The 26,824-nt window shown below is 34.5% G+C and overlaps 1 protein-coding gene across 1 annotated transcript in view; it reads left to right on the top strand.

The window, feature by feature from the left end:
• Nucleotides 1–26,824, top strand: part of MAN2A1 (mannosidase alpha class 2A member 1) — a 161,144-nt gene that overhangs the window by 72,118 nt on the left and 62,202 nt on the right. Inside the window, exons 8-12 of the mRNA XM_041752130.1 lie at nucleotides 3,965–4,142; nucleotides 10,499–10,701; nucleotides 13,447–13,629; nucleotides 17,652–17,766; nucleotides 19,034–19,101. Coding sequence (XP_041608064.1) covers nucleotides 3,965–4,142; nucleotides 10,499–10,701; nucleotides 13,447–13,629; nucleotides 17,652–17,766; nucleotides 19,034–19,101 — 747 coding nt within the window. The remainder of the gene's footprint in view (nucleotides 1–3,964; nucleotides 4,143–10,498; nucleotides 10,702–13,446; nucleotides 13,630–17,651; nucleotides 17,767–19,033; nucleotides 19,102–26,824) is intronic.

Below are 26,824 nucleotides of genomic sequence, written 5' to 3'. Positions count from 1 at the left end.
CACATTTATTGAAATGGAACACATAAAGAGTATAATTATCTGTTCTTCTAATAACAATTTCAGTAACTGTGGATGCTGCCCAGCTCTGATGAATACACACTTTCGATCTTTCTGATATTTTTGACTTACAGACCATTTTAATTAGGAACGTTTATACTTAAAGATATTTATTTACCTAAAAAAGGAATGAATCATTTTTTTAGTAAGAAAATGACATTCACGACAGAAGCGTCTTATTATATGCCAAGTTACCTATACTTCTAATTTGCGCGCTTTTAAAGTTTAATTTCTTCACTTAAAAATTATTGGTGTGTAATGCCTTTAAATAAAACATTTTGTTGTGATATAAACCACTCACCTCTGGCAGAAAAATTATACAGGCTTTTAATTTTATTTTTTTAGATCATGTTATTTATTATCCACATGAGGAGAGTTTTGAGAGTGAGAGGGGCAACTATAAACAATTAAAGTAGGATGATGGCCATAAACTCTGCAAACCATGTTCATTAACTCGATTATTGAGACCCTAGAATTTCTGGTTTCCGAAAACCTACTCTGTCTAGGTTCTTGTACATGTTATCCTTAAAAATTTTTCAATAACATAATGGTGACACAAGTGTAGGCATTTTTTTTTAAACTCATCAAATTGTGTGCATTACTTGTATACCAATAATTATGTGCAGTCTTTTTGCCATTAGTAAGTTTGATGGTTTCTGGGAACTCTATGCTGGTGTGGCTTGCTAAGAAGAAGCTGGACATCCTACCTTCCACAGGAGTGTTAAAATAGGCAAGAGTGAGGCAGATGAGTAGTTATCAACCGTGGCTGCCCAAATCACCCACGGAACTTTGGAAAAATCTTCAGCCCAACAGAATGAGAATAGGGTGCCAGCATGGTCACCCCAGGTGGTTGCAAACTACAATGATAAAGCCTTTTAAATAAAGTAAGATCTTTGCACTGTGCACTATCAGGTCTATTTATTTTTTAAAAATTGCTTTTTAAAAACTGTATGGAAGAAGAAGGTGAGATTGGGTCTTTCTACCTTGAGTCAGTGCTTGTGGCCATAAAATAATCCATTGTGAGCTCTCACTGTGGCACACAGAAAGGTATTTTAAACATGGCAGCCTTCTTGAGGCCATAGATCCCTTCTAGCAAAATCTGACTTTTAAAGTTTTTTTTTGAAAAACTGTCCAAGATTGAGGATCAACGTGATTTCATTTTTTTGGTTCCTATAGCCATGAAAAATCAGTGAGGAACAGTGAATAGCATGCTTCCTGGGGTTAAGTTGGTTAGACAGAGGAGAATAATCCAGTATATTATTAGCAAACAGTGTAGAGTCATGTGGCGTAGGCTGTGATGCTGCTCAGGGGTTTGGGGATAGGGAATTTCTTTGAGGGTAACCAAATGCCTCAGTGGCACCAAAGACCTACTGAGGCTCCTGTTTTCCTTTCTTGGATGCAGCTGACATCACCTGTTTAAAGTGCATTATTGGGAGAAAAGCTATTTTGTGTAATCCTTTTGCTATGTCCCATCTGACACTTCAAAGATTGCCCCCCAGGAACATACCTTGTGCTGTCAGTTCCAGTGAATCTGCAAGTGGTTTCCAGGCACCTGAGGGCATTGAGATGAAAGAGTCTATTTAATACTTATGTAGATTTTTTAAAAACTTCTTATAAGTCTTGAAATCTTAACTCTACTCGTTACTTCACATCCAGATATCACCTTCCTTTTTTACTTTGTGATGAGTGGAGATCAAACACGGGCATTCCAGCCTAGTGGCACATGATTTTTAATACCCTAGAGAAAATGAAATTTAACTATAATTTACAGGTGATAAAATTGATACTGTTTAGTTCAGCAGGTTCCTGTACTTAGCAATAAAAAGATAAAAAAAAGAAAAAAAAGAAATACCATTCTTTATCAAGTTGAGTTTTTGTTCTCATACAATATATTTTACGTATGATGGTGATTTACATGTCAGGTGATACAGGATGTTCTAGGGAATTTTTTTTTTCTTGGTTCTAGTTAAGTTGACATTTCTAACCCGGTAAAGAGAAGAGCAGCTTCTCATGTGCAGCTGCACATTATCAGATGTGATATTGGTCAGTTCATTTGTTTTTAGTGTATCATATATTTAATGAATATCTACTCTTTACTAGGTAGTGTAGATTGGTCCCTTGGCTTTCCCAGTGTTGAACCGTCTACACAGGAGCTTGGGAGTTAGGATAGATGCTGAATGGAAAGGTCACATTTGTTTGTGATTTTTTTTTCCTCTTATGTATCTTATGCATATACACACGAGACATGGGAGATCTAGTAGTAAACCTTGGCGTTCATTTATATGATCATTTATCCTTTTCTATGCTGGTTGCCTTGGGGGATCTGATTGGATGCTCAGTCACAGCATATCTTTTATCTGTGATTTATATGCTTGGCTTTTTGCTCATTTATTTTTCTCTTATTTATTTTTCTGTTTGATTAATCTCATTAGACACGTGGTTTTGAATTATAAGTAATAATCTAAAGTTATTTTTGGTAAGTGTGAAACATTAGTAAACGATTAGTAAAAATTAAGTACTCTACTGAATGCTAATTTCAGAAAACAATGTTATGTAAGGATATTATGGTTATATTTTACTCACCAAGTTATTAAATTTGGCTAATAATTCAATATTTGCAAGGCAATTTCAGAAGCTATCAGTATAAAAAGATCATATGAGAGTATAAATTTAAAATTTTTTTAATTTTATAAAATACTTCTTTCCATTATTGATATTCTTTGTGTTTCTTTCATAAATTTTTTGTAAATTGGAACTTACTTCTGCATAACCCTTGAAATGAAAATTGGAATACTGGGTAAAAAGCATATTAGTCTTTTATCACTAGTTTCTTAAGCATGGCATTACAAACATTGAGAACTACTCTGAGTTCATCTGCTTAATTTCCTTTTTGTAAGCCATTCCTAGACTTCCTCAAACGGTGCCCCACTTCGACATCAGCAGTTCAACCCCAAAGGTTTTCTACAGAATACTAGAATATGAAATATGAAAGCACATCTGCACACTTAGTATTTAGGTGACCTTTGGAGTCATTGGGTAGATCTAAGGGAGGTGTAAACCCCAAAAGCTAATTCAACTCCACGGCTTTATCTGTTGATCAGTACTGAGAAGGACACTCTGACAGACACCCGTTTATTGATGGCAGGTGTTAAGTGAGCTGTTTTTCTTCCTTTTGAAGAGGAAATCATGTTCTATAATTGGTTTCATCCAAACTATTTTTTTTATGTTTAGTCAGGCAAGTTTAGATCAAATCAGAGAAAGGAATCTTAAGTCAAAGCCAACCTCAAAGTTTATGTAGATGAAGAAATCCTTATTGTCTTCTTGGTCTAAATTATTTTAAAACATGGGCAAGCTGGATCCAAGGTATGTGACAGGGCTTCAGGAGGCCTTTGTTCCCAGTAATTATATGTCAATATTAGTATGTGACTTTATTTCTCTAAGGGTGATCCATTGGAAAACTATGGGTTTTTCTCTCTGGTAAGAATTTATATTTTTTAAAAGATTTATTTATTCAGCAAGAAAAATGCACACAAGAGAACGCACACAGAAGGGAGGGCAGAGGGAGAGAGGGAGGGAGAGTCCCACGCCAACTCTGTGCTGAATGGGAGGCCCAATGCAGGGTTTGATCTCATGACCCCCAGGCTACAACCGAGCTGAAACCAAGAGTTTCAACCAACTCTTTTCAAGATGCTCAACCAACTGTGTCACCCAGGTGCACCAGAATTTATGTATATTTTAAATGGATAATGAAAATTAGTGTATGAGTTTAAAAAAAAATCTGCCTTATAAATCATACCTAGAATACAGGTAAAATATACAATTTCTTTTAACATAATTCACTTTTTAATGAGTTGCCCCATTGTCCTTTTCTTAATACTCTTCTTATTTTTCCCTTTTTCTTTTGTAGGGCTGAAATGCTTCTAGATCAATACCGGAAGAAGTCAAAGCTCTTCCGTACTACAGTTGTCCTGGCCCCACTAGGAGATGATTTTCGCTACTGTGAACGCACAGAATGGGATCATCAGTTTAAGAATTATCAGCTGCTTTTTGATTATATGAATTCTCATCCTGAGTATAATGTTAAGGTAATTTGAGAATATTTTTTTTTTAGATGCAGAAAAAGAATTTTTTTTTATTGGAGTTCAATTTGCCAACATATAGCATAACACCCAATGCTCATCCCGTCCAGTGCCCCCTCGGTGCCCCTCACCCAGTCACCCCAAACCCCTGCCCACTTCCCTTTCCACTATCCCTTTTTTGTTTCCCAGAGTTAATTTGAGAATATTTAATTATGATACTGTAGTTGAATTTGAGCTTCATTATTAAATGAGGCTAAAACACAATAGCTTTAGTTTCTTTGTCCTACATCCCAGTATTTCCTAGAATGTTTAGTCCTTATGTAAGTGTAGTTCTTAAAGAGGAAAATTATCTAGTACTATAGTTGCATTTCTGAAGTTGTCCCTTTCCTCCCATTCCTATAGCATCTCAGAAGCATTACTTCTACATAGTTGTAAAAATGCACGTACTAAGCTGTGATCTTCATTTTTCAGTCATGTCCTGTTTTTCTGCCAGCATTGAAACTTTGTTTCTTTCTGATGGTTGCATCCTTCTGATTTAGTGGGTATGACTGGCAGATGGAGATGAACGTGTCATGCATTTTGCGAATGAATGTCTTGTGTCCAGAGAACACACTAGCATTTTTCTTAGTTGAGAAGACTTCCCAAAATCAACCATTTGCCTGTCATTTTTCCCCCTTTTGGAAAATTACGAAGGTACCCTAAATTTTTGAGAACAATTCAAATACCCCTCCCAGACCCCTGCCTCCCCATATCCATAGCTCAGCCACCACATTGATCAACTGAAGGTCGCTCTCAGTTCAGCTGTGCCTCACTGTCCTCTCTCACCCTCTCCCAGGGATTATTTTAGAAGAAATAGTAGTCGTGTAGCTTCATCTCGAACCATTTTGGTATGTATCTAAGTGATAAAGACTGTTTATTACATCCAAAAAAATGAACAATAATTCAATATTATCATATATCCAGATAGATTCAGATTTTTCTGATCACGTACAGGCATTTTTTAGCAGATGTTTCATGAGTCAGGATTCAAACAAGACTCCTGTATGAAGAAATCATCCAGTGTGTTTATTGTATTCACATACCAACCTGTGAGACAGTAGAGTATCTCTAGGAATAATATAGAAAGGAAGAGATGTTGCTGTTTAGGAAATTAGAAAGCTGATGATAGGCCATATTTTATGTAGTGAGAATTCAAGTTTGTTAAATAAATGTAAATAATATTAAATACATAAACAAATAAAATTCCAAATGTATTCAAGATATTTGCAACTGAATTCCTACTCTGTGCATCAGGTCTATGTTTAAATCACCTGTAAAATCTCCTCAGAGATGAAGCTCATACATGAACATTTGCTTAGGAGATGGCATATGTATTTGCATATTTTATCCCTGAACATATCTTCCTAGTAAATGGTTTTGAGGTCCACAAAAGGATTTACCACCAGATTCTAAAGAATTAAAGTCCTGATTTTAGTATTTTACTAATTTCTTCCTTTGCCCACTGAGTTATTTTAAAAATTGGAATATCACATACGTAGGAAATGTGCACAAATCCTAAGTGTACAGAGGATTTTCTAAGTTTAAAAACCTCCATGTAACAACCATCCAGTTTAGGACAGAACATTTATGGCATCCAAAAAGAGTCTCTTAGATGTCTTTCAAATCATTGCCAAATCTTACAAAAATAACCTTATTTTCCCTTCTATAATTAATGATTAGTGTTGTTTCTTTTAAAATAATATAAGAAGGGAATCTAAATAGGTGCTATTTTGTGTTCTTTTGCTCCACATTATATTGCGAGATTTGTCTGTATTATTGCATGTGGCAGCATTTTTTTTTTTTTTTTGGAGATTTTATTATTTGAGTGTGTGTGTGAGCAGGGTGGGGGAAGGAGCGGAGGGAGAGGAAAGAGAGACTCTCAAGCAGACTCTGCGCTGAGTGTGGAGCCTAATATGAAGCTCCATCTCAAGACCCCGAGAGCATGACCTGAGCTAAAATCAAGTGAGATGCTTAACCAGCTGAGCCACCCAGGTGCCCCACAGTATATTCGTTTTGAATACTGTATATTATCTCAGTATTCATTTGATAGACATGCTACAGTCTGTCCATTGTATTATTGATAGACATTTGGGTTGTTTCCAGGTTTTGTGTATTACAGATAAAACCATTTTGAATATTTTGTGCATTTTTTATATACATGTATGTGAGTTTGTGTGTATAAAATGGGATGGAAATTTGTGGTCATTGGGTATGCACGTGTTCAACCTCAGTAGGTACCACCAAACAGCATCCCAAACAGATGCACTAGTTGCATTATGCAACAATTTCATATTGCTGTACTTTGTTATTCAAGTTTTGTATCGTTAGGATTTTTTCCATTCTTATTTTTTATGATAGATGTGATGGTTTTATTTTATATTTTCCTAGTATTTAATGAGTTGAACCTCTTTTCAGAAGTTTATTGCCATTTATCCTCTTTTGTGAAGTGCCTATTTAAATCTTTTGATGACTTTTCCTTAAATTGTTTTGTCTTTTTGTACCATTTACAGTTCTTTTATATATTTTGGCTTGAGTCTTTCTTCAGATGAAAAATTATGCAAATATTGTCTTCCACTCTATGTAAGCCTGTTTTTTAATTTCTTAGTTCTGTCTTCTGGTAAACAGAAATTTTTCATTTTAATTTAGTATAATAGTATTTTCCTTTATGGTTAGTGTTTGTCATGTTCTGCTTAAGAAATTTTTGTTCACAGTCATGAAAATACACTTCTTATGAAGCTGTCCTCCAGAAGCTTTATTGTTTTACCTTCAATATTTAGGTCTGTAACCTATTTAGAATTGATTTTTTGTGGATTATATGAAGACAGGGATCAAGGTACATTTTTGTCCATATGGATATCTACCATCATTTATTGAAAAGACCAGTTTGTCCACTTTACTGCAGCAGCATCTTGTCAGTAATTATGAAACTATATTTGGATATATATTATGGATCTTGTATAGACTCTTCAATTGTCTATTTGACTAATCTCATACTGTCTTAATTACTTTAGTTTTATTTTTATTTATTTTAAGATTTTATGTATTTATTCACAAGAGACACACAGAAAGAGAGAGGCAGAGACACAGGCAGAGGGAGAAGCAGGCTCCCTGCAGGGAGCCCGATGTGGGACTGGATCCCAGGTCTCCAGGATCATGCCCTGGGCTGAAGGTGGAGCTAAACTGCTAGGCACCCGGGCTGCCCCAATTACTCTAGTTTTATAATAGATCTTAATGTCTGATAGCATAAGTCTTCTAATTTTGTTTTCCTTCTCAAGATTGAGTTGGTTATTTTTCTTTATAGTTCTAAAAAGGGTTGGGATAAACTTTTAAATTTCTACCAAACAAAAAAAAATGTTGGAATTTTGTTTGGGATTGCATTGAACCTATGGATCAATTTGAGTACAATTAACTTCTTTAAAAATATTAGGCCATCCATGAACATGGTATATTCCATGTATAAAAATACAGTTGAAAAAAAAAAATACAGTTGACTTTTGCATTTCTAACCTTGTTCCCAGTGACCTCTAATGTATTTTCTTTCTTTCCAGAATTTTTGTGACTCAACTGTTGGTTGCTTTGAGTGCCCTTAGATACCTTTAAACAAATGCTTTTTTTCTCTGGTTTATCTAGTTAACATCTGTTCTCTATAGGATGTTTGAAGTTATTTTGCCCAAGCTGGAAGCCTCAATGTATCATTTTTTTCTTTAATGAAAGGAAAAACAAAAGTAAACAATTGAATTTAGATGGCTAAAAAACTGACATTGTACTACTAGCCGAGATAGCTTGCCATCGATCATCAGTGATTTAACAATTTATGTAATTTTTCCTCCTATGTTCTGATAGAGAAGTTTGATTATGTTTAAGGTTAGTGTAAAAAAACATTTACTTTTTTTTTTTTTTTTGGTTATTTGTTTAGGTCTCCCGAATATGTACTTTATTTGAGCTACCAAGAGACTCTGTAGGAAAATTTACTCTTAATTTCTTTTGGAACTACTCTAGCATAGATATGGAATTACATACCAGTCATTTGAGATTGAATTAAGTTTATGAAGGCCTACCAGACCACTTACATAAACTTTGCCCTGGGAAATTGCTGAGAAGGAAATAGATTTATGTTGGCTAATACCAAAATTTAATCAAGATATTTTAAGAGTAAAAAAACAAAAAAAAAAAAAAAAAAAGATATTTTAAGAGTATATTTTATATTTTGTTGTTAATATTAACTCTGTAGCATGCCATAATTCCCTAAAATCTGAAAGGGATTTTGTTATCTAATAGAAGTCCTTTGGTATAGAGATGAAAATGTGAGGATCAGAAATTTAGATTGTTGGATATTTTGGTACTTTTATCAGTATTCTTCCCTGAACTTACCTGTACCTACTGGGTCTGAAATTAATGCTGTATTTCTTTGTATTTATGACCCTCATCTCTTGTATGGTTATACACACACACTTACATTCTGCTTTTTAGAATGTGTTAAGTGAGTGGGGCGCCTGGGTGGTGCAGTTGGTTAATTGGCTGCCTTCCACTCAGGTCATGCATCATCTCAGGGTCCTGGGAGCGAGTCCCAGGACATGCTCCCTGCTTCCGGTGAGCAGGGAGCCTGCTACTTCCTCTCCGTCTGCCTTTCTGCATGCTCATGCTGTCTGTCTCTCAAACTAATAAAATCTTTTAAAAAAGAATGTGTTAGTAATAAATAATACTCATTTTTTGAGTACTTACTATTTGCTATTAACTTTTTTTTTTTAAAGAGAGAGAGAGATTGAACACACTTGATGAGGGGACAGGGAGCGGGAGAGGGAATCTGAAGTAGGCTCCATGCCCAGCACAGGGCCCAGTGTGGGGCTCAGTCTTGTAACACCAATATTTTGACCTGAGACAAAATAAAGAGTCAGATGCTTAACTGACCCAAGCCATCCAGGAAGCCCTGCTATTAACTTTTTAAAGTGCTTTACTTTATTTAACCTACTTAATTTTCTGAACATTTCCTGGTAGCTTCTATAATTATCCACATTATAGATGAGGAAACTGAAGCAGAGATAGATTAACTTGCCCAAGATAAGACTAGGTAATTTTGTTGAATATTATTTTTCTGTGATATAAACATAAGGATTTAGAAATAATCATCTTTTCTACCCTAAAAAGAATTTATTGTGCCATAGGTATATTATGATAACTTATATTTGTCTTAGGAATGTCATTGTTTCCAGCTGAAATTTTGCTTTTGCAATAGAAAATGATAGCTAAAACTTAACACCATTATTTACCATTTGTGTTTCTCTGCATTTTCCTTAGAACCCTAGTAGCTGTAACACAGACACAGACAATATATAATATGCTTAAAACCACATACTAAATAAATGCTAGAGATGGAATTGAAATTCATGCTATCTGGGTCCAGGTTGTGTGCTGTTCTTAACCACCCTGCTAGAGTGCTACTCAACGTTTTTAGCTACTCTTGATTATTAATTATTTTTCCGCCGTGTTGAATCGAAATACCTTTTAGTATCTGTGTGTGTGGGGGGGTAGAAAACAACAAAATTAGCATCTTATTGTCATTCAAAGGAATACATCTCCTGTTACATTCTCTATTTATTTCTAAAACACTGCCTTTTAATATCTGTTTACATGGTCTGGTATAATACTTCTTTTTTTTTCTTTTGATTTATAGAATAGCTTGGGCTCATAAAAATGGATTTATGTTCTGGTAATTTAAATCATTAGTCAAAAGGCCTTTTCGTTTGAGCAGTCAACCTTGCAATTCTTGTCACTCTTTGTTTCCCTTCTATTCAATGTTACCTGCTGGTAGAGAAAGTCCAATTTTATAATGACCTGCTGTTCTTAAAGTCTCCTTATGAGAGCTCAAAGCAGGGGGAAGGGGACACCAGGGACTGTATGTGCATATGACATATGAAAGTACTTAATGGCTAACAAAACTGGTATGTAAATAAAATGTTTTATTTTTGCTGCTTCCTCCCATCTTTTACTCATCTCTGAATTATTCTCTTCCCTGACCCTTGCACAATTCAAAATTCTGTAGATTTGTAAGGAGTTTTCAGATCCACAAATTTGTGTATCTTAGTAGTTCTTCTAACCCTTGGGTGTATAAGTTTTATTTTAGTTTATTTTGGGACCTGATGCAAGTAAAAGAGTTATACTGTGTATTTTTCCCCTGCTTTTGAGTTTTGTGAAATCTGAGCTAGATTTTCATCTTAACCTGGAAGTGCATCTTAAATATTTATTATTAACTTCTCCTTTCAGCGCTAGAAGTAATTTTAATGTAACGATGAATAATTTAAGTATAACTTTTTTTTTTTAATTAGATACAGTTTGGGACTTTATCAGATTATTTTGATGCACTGGATAAAGAAGATGTAACCAGTGGAAAGAATAGCCAATCAATGTTCCCTGTTCTAAGTGGAGATTTTTTTACTTACGCTGACCGAGATGATCATTACTGGAGTGGCTACTTTACATCCAGACCCTTTTACAAACGAATGGATAGGATATTGGAATCCCATCTAAGGTACATTTGTGTTTAGATAGCTACATTAATTATTTACCTCTTTTATGTCATCATTGTCTTTTGTAGAATTTTGCATAACATACAGCCTTTATGCAGTATTAGGATGTGTTTAACGTAATTGTGAAATTTTAATGCAATCAGAGGTAAGTCTCCAAAGCATAATCAGATTATTACCTGGGTTTTTGTTCTGAAAGGAAAAGCAGTTTATGTGATTCGACTTTCTCTTGTATTTTGTGTTTTATATGTTTCTAATTAACTATCAGTATTGTTTGCACACCGTGGTAATATCCAGTGACATTGTCATGTGTCTGCAGGTCAGGAACTGGACAGGCTAAATTGTTAGAAATGAGCAAAGACCAAAAGGACCTCTCAGTGGCCAAAATGTGGGCCTCAAAGTACATAATCTAAGACTATATGTGGGAGAACTTCAAAGGCTCCACCTTAGTTCTTATTTACCTGAAACCTATTTCTATAGGTTTAATTTTCTGCTTAGAAGAACAAAATCTGAAACAAAAACTGATGGAGGCAGAGTGGTTGGCTGAAAAAGTACAGACAGGGAGAAGGCAGAGAAGTCGGTAGAAAACAGAAAGGTTCTAAGCTGGCGTTGTCCAGTAGAGCTTGCAGTCTCTGTCCAACAACTTCCTGCAGCGGTAGAAATGCTCAGTTTCTGTTTTGTGCACTGTTCAGTATGTACTGGCCACATGGAGCTGTTGAGCACGTGAAATATGAACTGAACTCTTAGTTTCTTTTAATTTTAATTGATTAAGGGGAATCAATTCCCGCTATTTACTTAATAGCTATCATAGTGGGGAGTTCAGTGCTAAGTAACTGAGTCTTGTTTTTTGATAAAGATGAACCTCGCCAGGGACTCCTGAGGCTCTCTCTATGTGTGTGTCACCTGGCAGGTTAATTCATTTTCATGATAAGTACACTTTCAACTTAGTTCAGATCACAAATTCATGGTGATTCATTTTCATGATGAATCTCAGGATTAAAAATAACAAGTCATGTCATACCTACCTTCTTCTTCTACCTTCTTCGTTCTACTGGTAGAAACAGTCTATTTTGGGAATCCTTTTTATAAAAATCACGAATTTCTCTGAGGGTGGTACTTTGGTATAGTAGCGTGTTTATATTATTTTTACTGCTGCTATGCCATTACCATTATTTCAAAAGTCAAATATTTGACTATTTTTTGGGTTATTCACAAATATGCCAGATGGGTACATATTATTGTATTTATAATAATATTCCTACATTAGAGAGATGCATTCTTACCCAACAGGTTATTTATTATATAAATAATAATATTATTATTATATAATAATTATGTTATTCTAAATTACCCATGATAAAAACAGAGAAAGTACTAAGCAATGTAGAGACTTTTTTGGACTAATGGATTTTTTAAAAGTCAACGATTTTTCAAGACAAAGAGTGACGAATGTTGATTCAGTCTTAATTTATTGCACACATTTAAGGTGAAGTACTTAGTATGAGTAATATATTTTAAAAATTCTGCTTTAAAGTAACAAAAACCATATAATAATTATGAATTTCAAATATAATTAATTTATTTGAAAACAAGTTTGTTGTCTGATGATAGCTATTTCATCTTAATGCTCATTTGTAAAATATTTGGATCAAAGAGTATAAAGAAGAAAATATTTTTTAATTTCCATTTTTACATTTTGGGATATCTGTATATGTATGTACTCTTTAAAAAGCCAGGAATGTGCATTGGATATATATGAACATATGTATGCAATTTTCTTAATTCAGATTAAATGTTTCCCATGGCATGAATTTTAGAAAAGTTAGAATTTAAGACAGATTATTTAATATTCTTTATTTCAAAATTTAAAGGAATTTTTGTTTGTTTCAAATTTCTCCTCTTCCCTAATATTGTGATGCATTTTTAAGCTGCCTTGATTTTCTTTCCATCCTCCTTAAAATGTTTGGCATAAAGAACCTTCTTATATTTTTTACTTCATCAAGCCATATCTCTCTTTAAAGAACTTCCTTTGAAACCCGTGTTGAACCATACCCTCTGATGAAAAAAATAAGGCATGAAAATGATAAGTCCCTATCCATATTCTTGTTCAAAAACTATTCTTAAGCTAAAGTGTTTTGTTCTTTAAATGAGAAATGACGGCATATGTTTCATCACCTTTCAGTTTATATTGTTACGTTCTCTCTAGTTGTTGAATGTTCTTGTTCAGCACAGAGACTAGCTGTTGTCAGTGAACTGTCAGGCCATCACTCTCTCCCCCTCCTTCACTGTTTGTCTTCCACTCATGGGACCATTTCTGCACCTGCTCTCCTTTCATGTATGTATGTGACAGTGAATGGCTTTCTGGTGATGAGATTCATGGTATGTGTCTATGGTGATGTTGGAGAAAAAAGAGGACAGAAACCATTATCCACTTCTTAACTGCTGTGTGAAGATATTTTTTTCACTATGTCATACATAAGTAAACCTCTCTTGCTGCCAGTGGGTACTGGCTTCTTTCCAGGACCATCTAGAACAAGGGCCCATTATATCAATGTAGACATGGTGTTCGCTGATGATTGATAATTTAGATATACTAGATGGATACCTTGACGGTTTCATAGGAATGTTTATTATCAATATCTTTTTATAAATTGTGCTAAAATTGTAGATTTTTTAAAATTAGTACCATGTATTTTAAATAGTAAATGTTTGTTTTGAAATAAAAATTAATGAATGTTTTATGCAATTAGGGCTGCTGAAATTCTTTACTATTTCGCCCTGAAACAAGCTCAGAAGTACAAGATAAGTAAATTTCTTTCATCATCCCATTACATGGCACTGACGGAAGCCAGAAGAAATTTGGGACTGTTTCAACATCATGATGCTATCACAGGAACTGCAAAAGATTGGGTGGTTGTGGATTATGGTACCAGGTAATATAATTATTAAAAAGTGATTATAAAATAAGAATTTCTTAAATTTTGGATCACAGGCTTATATATTTGATGAAGTTGTTAATGTACATCAGACCATATTAATAATGACATCCCTTGTAAGTTTTGTTACAGAAAAAATCAGTATTCAAAGCAGTTTTCAGGAAACTATTGACAGTGTCCTAGCTCTCCTAACTTTTTATTGCAGTGATTTTCTGCAAATGGAGTAGTAAAACATTATTATAAAGCTGATTCTGTTTTCTGAGTATAGTATTATAGTTAGGATTACCTTCTTGACCAAGGATTGGTATCAGATAAATCATAGCTATAATCAAAGAAGATAAAGAACTACACTTAATTGTATAGCAGTGTAATTTCATCCTATTTCATATCTAGTTGTTCTTGGATATCTCCTTTTTGTCTTATCTTTTTGTTTTTAGAGGGACATTGACAAAAAGAGAATCAGCCTAGAGGAGAGCCAAGAAGTAGAATACCTAGAAACCTTGATATATAGGAATTGGTATGAGAATTGGTTGGCCTGAGTATTGATATCAAAATCATCCAACTCTTGGAAGCTCTGTGAGATGAGTGAGGGAGTGGAAGCTCAGTTAATTTCCCATTGCAGGGTTGGAAACAGCGTACAGGCTTTAGCTCAGAACAACAGGAGACTTTGTAAGTAGTGCTTCCCCATAATCAAAAGGCTTACCTTTTGTGATAGTGAGATTTCCATCATCATGCCCGAGTTTGGGTTACCATTCATTGAAATCAGTGTAGAGGAGATTCCTATGTTGGGGAAGGGGTTTTGATTATTGTTTTCTGATAGTTTAGATTACTATTTCTTCCCAACTTTTTTTGATAATGGTATATTTGATAATATTTTAAAACTGTTAAAATATGCTCTGATTTTCTTAATAGTTTTAAAAAGCAAATCTTTTTTTAAATAAATGATCCCTCTTTCAGGTGAAATGTGTACATACAGTACATAAAGTCAACATTACAGATTGACCCACAACAGACATCAATAATCATAATAGGTGTTAATTAAAATTTTAGTTACAGTATTTTGACTGCCTTTCTAGATATTTCGAAAAAGAATTCTTGAGGTTTCATTAGTTGACTTGAGTCCTTGAAAATATATTCATGGTGGTATCTTGAATATCTTCTCAGTGGCAAATGTATTTGGCATCTGTTGAGGTTGAGCTGGGCTTAAAATGGGAAACACTCTTTGGCTGATAATGATAGTTGGTTTTTCTCCCATAGAATGCATTTTCAAAAGTAAGATCAGATCCTCCATTTTTTTCCTTCTCATCTGCTCCTATCTTGGTTTATTGAGAGTCTAAAAGTAAAACTTAGATCCAGAAGAGAGTTCCTAAGAGGAAATGAAGAAGTCATTCTCCTACACTGTCTACTTGCTCTCTGTCTGGCTGCCATATTGAAAGAGACTTGGGTACAGGTCATTGAGTTTTTGCAACCGGACATTTTCTGTTTCATAACCTTTCCAGAAGGCCTGTCATTAGTTCCTCCATATGTTTGCTTATGCTTTTAGCTTATAAAAACATCACCGTACAAAATTGCATCTTAGAGAAAAAAGACAATAATTCTTAAATTGTACTTGACATTTGTAAATTTGCTTTTCGAGCACTTTACACTTCATTGAAAAGTCTACACAATTATCAAGTCATTAGCATAGACATTTTAAGTAGGAAGTTTCAAAACACAAGTTAGAGTTATAAACATAGAGGCAGCTAGCATTGGGTGTTCTCTTGTTCTTGGACTGTTGACTGTTTATTCAGATGTTGGCAGAGGTGCCTGTATGAACAAGTGTAAGAGTTAAGGATTGCATTTGGCTGCTAGTAATAGCAATTTGAAAATGAATAAATCCTATCCTACTTAAATTTGTGCCATGTTGAAGAATTCTGCAGGTCCTCAGTTCAGTTATAGCAGCTCCACAATGCCAACAGGGATCCCAACCCTTCTAGCTTTTTCTTCTGTCATCTAAGGGTGATTCTTACTTAGTGTACTGCTCTCAACAATAGATTGAATGTTTATATAATTATCACCTGGAGAGCAAGAATACAACATGGCTATTTGAAGGTTAATTCTAACCATGGCATGAAAAAATGAATTAGACTTGGACAGTGTTTGTGATGGATGTTCAGCCTAAAAGTGGGTAATATGTGCAGGAGAAGAAATGGTAATGAGATCAGTTACAGAAAGATTTAGAGTTTGCCAGTTTCTAGTCATAATAAAGGTAGGTCGGAGAAAAAAATGAACAAAGGTTGAGTGTGAGGTTCCGAATGTATAGATACAACTATTCATGGACAAACGTGATAATATCTGCTTTCAAGAGCAGTAATGATAACAAAGTGGAAAACTGATTTCCACGTGATGATCCCTGAACTGTTCAATGATTATAGGATAAGGGTGTGTTAGGAAGTTAGAGGCTCTGAGAAACCTCACAAGGGTAAAATGTTGAGACATTTTAAAATGATTTTAGAGACAGTCTAAAATCTTGCTTTACCCAATGCTTCCCAAACTTATTTACTGTGTTTAGTCTTGCTCTGCTTTAAACAAAACAGCTTTGTGCATCCTGAGAAAGCATTGGGGGGATACCGTGCCAGTACCTTGTGCTTATCTCCTTAGAAGACTGTGTGTGTGTGCCTTTAGGATACGAACATTGATGTGTGGCATTACCTCCGTTAAATCGGGACTTCGGTGTACTGTAATACATAAAAGGTTTCAGCTGATGGAGAGCATGACTTTTGTTCTTCAGGTTTTGACAGCCTAATAAAGATAGCCATGTAGATAATAAAAATAAACTTAGATCAAGGGGCTTGTTTGTATAACTGAATTGTATTCATTCATACTGTTTTTTGGTCTGGTGAAAACACTTGAATAGACTGAGAAACTTAGCTGGATGATGGCCTGAACCCACGTCCCTAAGACTTTAATACTGTGTATGTATAACATGCTAGCATAGTTAATTAATTTATTGATTATGATCACCTACATCTTTGAAGGCAGTCTCAGTGCTCTGCAAAAAGAAGTTATTTCGAATTCTCTTAACACATTCTTTTGTTGTTGCATGCCAACAAAAATGTTCTTAACATATAGATCCAAAATTGCTTCCTGTATTGGGGAAAATAACATAATCACCCTATAACCATAGTAGATTCAATGGCTGATTGAAAGCATGGTTAGCCAAGTTTCTCTACGGATTTCTCCAATGAGTTTACCTATGGATGCCTGTTCTATAAAGAAACAAGATGGAATTTGAAAAAAACTTGAAACAAATTCTTTTCCCATTTATAGTGGTTTAGTAATAGCTGGTAATGTACCAAGATTCTATTCCAGAATTGATTTTGAATCAATTGATTCATGCGCATCTCTTTGGTTCCTCAGGCATACAGTTTGAATACAGTTAACAGTTTTAATGACCAAGAAAAGTAAGAAGGACAAAGACAATTTTATTTCCAGACCTCTGAAAACTCTTTTTTTTTTTAACAAGAACATGAAACTAAAGCCAACAAAGTATTTATTTGAATTCTTTAGGAATTTGAGTTTTGAAATATGTATACTGATTGAATTTTCTTGTGAGTGACAGTTTAATCTCATGTTTCCTTCTGCTGTTTCAACATTTGTTGAAGAATTTTCTAACATAAAGGCTCAAATCACTTTTTTGGTTAGAATGCCTTAAAGCTATTGGAGAGATCATGTTGGATATTCTTAATATTTGGTGTGATATTCATAGAAAGTTCCGGTAGTTTGAATAAATTTACACGTCTCAGATGCGTACAGAAAATTTTCTATTTTAAATGAATGCTTATTAGTGATGTCTTTTGATTAACCTTCTTTTTTCTTGGTAACCTAGTTCTGGGCAAAGAAGAGTCCATTCGTTATAGGTTTCACTTTGTGAATACAGGATGAAAGTAATGGAAGTTTGGTCATTATTAAAAAAATTGAAAATATTGTATACAGATGTTTGAATTACTTCTCAGACCAGTAAAATTTTTGGTTCACAGACTCTTTAATTCATTGGTGAATTTGAAGAAGATAATTGGATATTCAGCGCTACTACTTATTTTGAAGGACAAAAACTCGTACAACTCTTACTCTTTTGATAACCTCCTAGACATGGTTAGTTGCTACCTTTTATATTATCATAAAAATGTGTGATTCTTTTGTTCTTGGATTGGAAAAGGAGGTGAGAAGCTTAGTGAAAAGAGATTGAAAAACAGTGATTCCCTTGTACATTATTTGAAAGAATTTGTATCATTTTATATATGAAATACCTATATATTCTTCTTTCCTATAAGTGTGTCTGTAGTTGATTTGTAGTGTATATTTTGTTCTGACTAAATCTAAGCATGAAAATTAATGAACTTACTTTGTTACGTGAAACTTAGGGCTTTCAGAACATCATTAAGATGATATTGGAAGGTAACCGAACATTATAATTAGTTATTTTGCTTGGCTTTAATTAGAAGCTCCCTGGTATTTGAACTTCTGTGAGACCTTCCTCTGTTCTTGCTGAACTTCAAATTTGAATGATCCTAAATTGCCTTCTGGTTTTAGGATGAGTCCATGGAGTGTTGTGGGCCGGGCTCAGATGTGTGTAACAGTAGAGGAGAGGTTGAGGAATTAGAAGACTAGCTATTAGCCTCAACCTCTGTACCTGCTTGCACAGGCCTTGAAAAAGTTGCTTTAACATCTGTGTGCCCTCGTTCATTTATCTGTAAGATGGGATGATATCTGCCTTGGCTTATGTCGGTGTTGGGATCAGAGGAGCCAGTAAAACAGAACATACTCTGAAAGGAAAATAATGCTCTTCAACAGCAAGGAAGAACAATTGCAAACCTCTTTAGACTTCCACTTAGCAACTTAGTTGTTTTAAAATTGTTTTAACATTTTGTCATTGGAGTCTATTGTAAATGATAGGCTTTGAAATTTTGCATGTGATTGGAGCTTACACATCTGGAATCAGATAATAACCTCAATATTTTCATAACCTGATATTTGCAATGAAATTACAAATATCACATATTCATATTAAAGTAAAAAATCCAGTAAGTGGACATACACTGCTTAAGGATATGAAACCTATGATACAAAGGTAAAATAATGAAACTTTCTGCAAAATTATCTTTAGAACTCTGATCTACTTGGCTCCTAATTGGACTCTAGTCCCTGTAACATATGCTCTACTGAAGTCTGAATACACACACATATATGTGCACACACAAGAATTACTTATTTTGGACTTTGGTGGACTTTATATAGCTAGAGGAAGGATTTTTTTTTCCCACATTGTGTCCTTCTTAGGATTTTGTAAGTACTATTACATAGTTAGTTTTGAAACTTAGATTTTAAAAGTAAAAATAAAAATTTTTGTTTGTTTTTATAGGATTTTAAACAAAGCTCACAGAGTTCTCTACCACAAAAAACCATCCTAACGCTGAGTGCAGAACCAAGGTAAATACATAATTTCTCATAAAATTTTGCTGCTGTCCTAACTTGATGCTTTTGCTTTTTCATGATTCTTTTCTCTTGCTAGGATACATTTTGAGGCAGTATTTTATTTAATGAATTTATTAATTTCAAAAAATTTTCTGAAGAAATGGATTGTTTTCCCATGACTGTCATGTTCAGTGTTAATAGCTACCACATTGATTGCTGAGTTGAACTATTCTAACAATATTTTTTTTTTTTACAGATACTTGGTATGGGATGGTAAATATAATTTATGATTATGTTCTTTTTTAACTTTTTGTTTATTTATTTTCATTGATCCCTGATCCCATTTTTTTAAAATGAAGGAAGAAACTTAATTATGAAGGGTTCCTACTGTAAATTGTTTATTGGATAATTTGTCATTGTGCTGGTCAGATTGTCTCATTTTAACATTGTGGATTTATGTTAAGGTAAATGGGAAAGGCGTTCAGTTGACCTGAAAATGGGGCAATTAATTTGGTGGCTGCCTCTGATTTATAAAGAAATGTTTTATATTTTTATTGGTAATTATTTAACCAAGTCTTCTGTTTTTAATGACTTAGTATCACTAGGCCAGTACCCACTATATCCAGATACACAGTGTATTCTTATCTAATATAACTTTTTGCTATCTACATTGAGAAATTTATATGTACAAATTGTAGGATAAAAGAATAGTTGTAAAGGATAATTCATGATTTTACCTAGTCTTTATTAAAATTATTTAAAAGTAAATGGAATCAGAGTATTACAGAAAATTTACAATTGCTAATAAAGTTGACATTTTGATTATGCATAAAGCTTCAGTTGGCTAAATCTCTTCAAGTAGAGACTTGAAATGTATACAGCTCATACATCTGAACAAGATAGGTATTTTTTAGAAACACTAAAGTATCACTTAAGTAATGATGAAAAGAAGGGATTAACTAGAAAGACAGTTTCAGTCTTAACTTAAAATAAAATAAAATAAATAAAATAAAATAAAATAAAATAAAATAAAATAAAATAAAATAAAATAAAATAAAATAAAATAAAATAAATAAAATAAATCTTGTTGCAGGCTTAAAAGCTTTCCCAGGTTGCCAGGTCATGAGACAGTAATGATCCCATTACAAGACGTTTTCTTTGTCTGAAATAATATTTTGACGTAGTTGATGTGATATGGCTGTTTCTTAAATATTGTGCCCCTACTAAACTGTGGTGTCTGTAAATCTCTTTAGCTTTAGACATAATCCATCTTCTTCTATTTTGGTGGGAAAACCTCTTTGTTTCTACTGACTGGAAGAATGCCTTATGCTTACTATAAACGATTCATGCCCCATCTGCACCCCATTAAGTCTTCCTTTGGGTGCTTGGTAGAGTGGGTGGGATGGAGCCCTAATGGGTCAGAAACCCTGTGGTTTCTACTGTCCTTGCTTTAGTCAGCAGTAAGTGATAATTCAGCCCTGCTTATGCTGGAGTGAGAAAGGAGATACAGGTGTATTGACTAAGAAGAAATATATTTTTGAGTTTTAATACTGAGTTTTAATTATAAACATAAATAGAATATTTGAAACTATTAGTACAATTATCACCTTTTCATATTTCCTTTTAAATGGTTTGTATTTAACTAGGATTCTTCATCTTAAAATTACTTCTTCACAGTTCTTTTCTACCAAATGTCAGTGCTACTACTGTTTCTATAGTTAGGTGAATTGAAGATACTTATAATTGTCAAATTCTTATTTGTATCTTTCTTATCTATTCTGTACTTGAGGACCTCATGAATAGAACTACTTATACTGGTTTTAAAATCTATGTCTTACTTGTTAGCCACAGATAATCTGAGTTGCTGATCTCTCAGTAAAGGCAGTGAAAATTGGAGGAATGACGGTAGCCTTTAAAATGGAAGAATTCCAAATAAAATAAATAAATAAACAAACAAATAAATAAATAAAATGGAAGAATTCCATAGTTTTATTTAGCAGGTACTGAAAGTAAGATTATTATCTGCACTTCTCAGTCTTTAAGTTGAAAGTTCCAGAAGTATGGTCATGAGTCTTTCTCCTGTTCTTCGTGAATCCTCTATAAGATCAAAGGCTTAGCATTATTTTGATGATAAACATAATTCTTGTTTGAGCAACAGATTATTAATCTAAATATAACATGCATTCTTAGTGAGGGAGACCTCCTGCTTAGGAGGGTAAAAATTGGTTCTTGGGGAGTTTGAAGAGAAGTATTTTTTTAATAATACAAAGCCTAAAAATAGTACAATAACAGACATAATTGAAGTGTGGTATTAAAATTGTATGGGGAGAGGATTAGCAAATAAATGTCTAAAAAGACTCTTTAAGGAGTTCTGATGTGAAGAGGTTGAAAAACACTGATCTAAACTCATACAATTTCAATAATACACATAAATGATTTGATCATGCTGTTGGCAACATTCGCTATAGCTCTAACCTAACATAACTGAGTTTGGGAGTATTTTAAAAGGAGTCCGTAATCTGCTCGTGGGGATGTAGGGCCTGTCCAGGAGCCTGATGGAGTTCACAAGGTTATGTGAGCTCTATAGTATATGCCTTCATAGTCTTTATATGGAGAGCAGGTTCAATTAAGAGTTAAAAGTTAGGGCACGCTTAATGAGTCATAAATTCTCTAGCCTTCAATAATCCCTAAAAGTACAGAGGTATTTCTTTTTCTCTCTACACACATAATCGCCTAAGGAAACCCAGTTGTAAAAAATTTTAATACAAAGATTTACAGGATTAGGGACACAGAGGACGTAGAGGATGGAAGGTAAACTTCTGAAATAGGCAAGGATTTCAGTTTTCTTTCACTATGTTTGGTACTTCGGGCAGGGTGGAAGCAAATGTTGCTGTCGCACAGGCCAGGAAGTCATGTGTTTTGATGATATGTAAAGGGACTTTTTTTTTTTAACGTGGATACTTTGAAATGCCACTGAGTACACGTTGCATTGAGATAACTTCTGTAAATCTGAAAATGTAGTCTTTCAAGTAGAAAATTTTTTTTTTAGTGTGAGAGCAATGTATTCAAACCAGTTGCAAATTTACCATTAAGTGCTTTTAATTTTTACCATGGCATTTATTGGTAAGGGATCTTACATATCTTTTGGCCAGAAAAAAGAGCGGTTAATTTGCGATGAAATCATTAACCCTGTGGAGACACAAAAGAAGTCATTGTTTTCAGAGCTTGGGTGGCATCAGAGTATCGGCGAGATATACAGTACCAAATTCCAGAAAAGACACTCAGTACCTCCATTGCCGTTTACTTCTCGAATGGTTCTCCCTGGATGGCTGCCCAGCACCTCTAATTTAATTTCCTCTTGTTTTCTCCATGCGTGCTTTCTTTTTGAATCTCGGTCTTTATTAATAGCATCATTCTCTTTCTGGTTGTCTAGGTTCTGAAGCCTCAGAACCCACTTTGACTTCTACTTTTTCTTGCTAAGTTTCATCGACCGGAAAGTCTTTTGGATTTTCCCCTCTACTCATGTCTGACGTTCATCATCTGCTATGTTCCTATTACTTTGTGGTTTTACACCTTTTTTTTTTTTTAATGTTTTACTTGAACTACTGCAGTGATTTACTGCTCTTTTGTCTTCAGTTTCTCTCTGCCCCTAATTTATTTTGTGTAGTTGCCCAGGATCTACCCACAGCAGAATGCGAGCAAGTCACCTGGGTGGCAGCTGCAAGGCTTCTAGGACCTACCCTCGGGAGTCCTAGGAGGTCCTTCCACTACATTCTTAGTCAAACAAGTCACTGGCCAAGGTTCAAGGGGAGGGAATTATTCATTGCTTGATTTGAGGACCATCTAAAGAAGCAAAGGGAGTGATGTCCATCCTCTTTGGAGACTATCTACCACACTTTACCTGCTGGCTACTATAACTCACACACCTACCATGTGCACAGTATTCCACCTCCTTCCAAGATGCCATCCCATTATGGCCCCAAATTTTCATCTAAATCAGGTCCAAAATGACTCACTCACATAGCTGGAAATTGATGGTGTCTTATTTCTGTCAGTGTAATCACTTGAAGTTAATTCTTCTAGATTGTAAACTCCTCGATAGTAGGAACTATTTCTTTTATTTATTTCTCTCACTGTGCCTGTGGAATTATAGTCAATGTCGTAAGAATTGAGTAAAGACTTGTTGAAATACAATTAATTATTGACTGAAGAGAATATTGAACTTCAGAGAGCAGATAGGCATAGACATTCTATGTGAAAATGTGGTGTCCTGATATATTCTCCCCAAATAGTTCTTACATCTAGTAATTGGAGTTTGGATGCCAGAGGGCTTCTAAATACACTAGATACTACTACAAGCAAAGATAAATAACAGTTCAGCGCTTTGAATTTGGTCAACATTTGGATGACTGCTCATTTGAGATTTTAGAGTTTCATACCATAAGACATGAAAAATTATAGGTTGCGTCTCAGCATCATGGCATTCTTACAGAATTACCTTTGTTGAGATTCTTTAGAATGAGTGGGTCAAAAGATACTCTCAGATATCTAAGTGCGTTGATCTAATCAGATCAGGGTTTGTTTTGTTTTTGTTTTTCTTTCTTTTTCAGATTTTATTTAAATTCAAGTTAGTTAACATAGTGCATTATTAGTTTCAGAGGTAATATTTAGTGATTTATCAGTTACATATAACACCCAGTGCTCATTATATCAAGTGTCCTCCTTAACGTCCATCACTCAGTGACCCTATCCCCCCACCAGCAACCCTCAGTCTGTTCCTGATAATTCAGCATCTCATATGGTTGGCTTCCTTCTCTGTTTTTATCTTATTTTTCCTTCCCTTCCCCTGTGTTCATCAGTTTTGTTTCTTAAATTCCATGTATGGGTGAAATCACATGGTATTTGTCTTTTTCTTTTTTTTTTTTTTTTTTTTTTTGTATTTGTCTTTTTCTGACTTAATTTCACTTAACACAGAATACACTCTAGTTCCACACTGTTGCAAATGGCAAGATTTCTTTCTTTTTGATGGCTAATATTCCATTGTACGTATACATACCACCTCTTCTCTATCTCTTCATCAGTTGATGGACTGTTTGGCTCTTTCCATGTTTTGGCTATCGTGGACATTGCTAATTGGTTCAGTTTTTTACACATAAGACTTCTTGTTGTTGACCTAGAGTATTTGCCTGGTTGTACATTTTGTATTTATTATGTTGTTATCACAAACAATTCTTCTCACAATAATTATGTTAGTTTAATGGAATTTAAGACTTTAAATCACTTTTTTCCTTGGTTACCATGTCATCAGTGTATTTTTATACCAAGTCACAATTTATATAAGAAAGTATCTAATATCCCTACCAGTTGTTTAAACTTAAGTTTTAAGTGAGGAAACCAAACTCACAGCCTTACTGTTACTCTTTGGAAGCGGAATTTCTAGGAAAGTAGAATTCTAACCATTTGGATTCTGGCAGTGTTATTGATTATAACATAGACCTGAAAGAACCAATTGTAGCTCAGGAACTGAACTAAGATTCCACTACTGGAACAAAAGTTGTTCTAATCTGAGCACCAGGAGTCTGGTGAGAGAGCCGCGATGAATGTCAGGACGGAGCTTACTTTGTACCTGATGGTTCTTCTTGGGGATGGAACAGTGTCAGCAGTGATAACTAGTGTGAGAAGTGTGCTTGTTGCTCCTGCATTGTAACAGTGTGAGCTCAAATCTTGTCATGTACTAGAAAACTAGTACAGAAATGTCTTCACATTAGTTAGCAGAAAAATAAATGTACAAAGTCACAAAGATGGAGGGTTTCTGCCCTTGAAAACGAAGGGCTGCATTTTAACACTATCCCAAGGGAATTTAAGGTAATAATAGAACACATGATTTGACTAGGATTTGACACTCCAGACCCTCTGCAGGTTCCATTATTGCGAGAGCAGCTGAAATGTCCTTTCCTTTTAAAGCTACTTTAGAACTTTTCTTTTAATGGGGGAGTTGCTAACTGACAATACTGGAGACTCTTAAAATAAAAAAAACTGAGTTCTAGTCTAATACAGGTCTATCTGGGTATTAATAGCATAGTCTATTTGAGAATTAATACTCATTCCTGGATTTGAAGGAAGGGTTCCTAAACCATCCTCTGAGATGCTTTTCTGTATAAGTATTTATTGCTTGTGAAAGGTGTTTGTGTATTTTCATCTGTGTTGCATCTGAGTTACATTTTATTAATTTTGACTTTTTCAAGGTACAGATTGACCCATTATCCAATTATCCAGAAACAACACATCAGCCTATGTGTGGTGTGGGATATTTTTAGAAAGGATGTTTTCCCCAAAAGACTTGAGTAGAATATAGCACTTTACGTAACCAAAAAGTTCTCAGGGGGTTGGAGATATCTTCAGCACGATATATTAGTTAATTTTATGTTAGAACTAGTTTCAGGCCATTCATGTCTGGATAGCAACATTGCATAACCTTACTTGGTGTTTGCTGTACCAAATCAGGCATTCGCCCGCTTGTATCTTTCCTAATGTGTTTCAGGGAAATATAAACGTCTCTGGGGGAGAGAATAGGAGAAAAGGCTCTACCCAAGTCTCCCTGCCCTTAACATTTCTATTTATGTTATGGTATCAGAAACGATGAGTATTAATTCCTGAAATACTGTTTCAGCCTTACATTGACTTAGATGAATAATACCTATTTATATGAAAAAATAAAAAAGTTGACACTTTCATTTTATGTGATGGCTGACTAGGGACCCTGAGACTGACTCCCTCAATTTCCCATTAAAACTCATGGAAACAAAGATGATGAACAATCAGAGGAACACCAAACCTTGATTTGACAGTCGACCTATTGCCACAATTTAAGATACCCACAAACCATAAAGTTGATCGACCAGACTGGAAAATACAATTACTCACTGACCAATGGTAAACAGTTAGAAATAACAGCTACATGGCAGGTTTCTAGGAGCAGGTATAGAGATGGATTCCTTTTCATTTTTATAATATTCACCACCCCCCAAAGTTTTGAAATTCGTATACTCTACCAAGTAGAACAGAGGACTGATATTTTTAATTCAGGGACAGGAGGCTGTTAAGGAGATAAAGTAGCTATTCTTTTCAATCTCTCTCTGCCTAGGATTTCTGTGAACCAGTCTCCACTTAATTGGCCAACTAGATCACCTGATTCTCTCCTTTCCTTTTCTGTGCCTGTGATACCCTGACCTTGTCCCAGACAGGCTGCCAGCTAGGGAAATGGGCACAGTTCTCTCCCTCTGGTATTTCAGTTAAATTATATGATTATCATGAATCAATTAGTTATTCCCAGATCAGTTGTTCTTGTTATTTTTCTTGTACAATTTGATTAATTTCTGTTAAACTGATGAATTATACAAAAATATATTTTTTTAAATGAAGTCTAGTGTTTTGGAAATTTTCAACAAATGTGAGTCACTGGTGAGATGCCTATAAAAACAACTGGGAAGAAATCTTAAAGATGTAGAAGCAGTCTGTACTCATCTTGCTTAATATTTTCCCAAGTATTGAAGTTCTTGGTCTACTTTAGAAAAACTTAAGCTGGAAACTATACATGATTAATCACATGCATGGTTATGCAGAAAATATGCCACAAGACTCCAATTAGTGGTCTCATAGTTAAAGCAGAAGCTTTGCTCTTAGAAGATTAGAAAACCCTCTCTCTATAAATATATATAAAACATACATGAATATATGA

This window comes from Vulpes lagopus, chromosome 4, assembly GCF_018345385.1.
Source record: "Vulpes lagopus strain Blue_001 chromosome 4, ASM1834538v1, whole genome shotgun sequence".
Taxonomy (NCBI): domain Eukaryota; kingdom Metazoa; phylum Chordata; class Mammalia; order Carnivora; family Canidae; genus Vulpes; species Vulpes lagopus.
The sequence above is the reverse complement of the archived record's forward strand: the minus strand, read 5'-3'. Positions and strand labels throughout refer to the sequence as shown.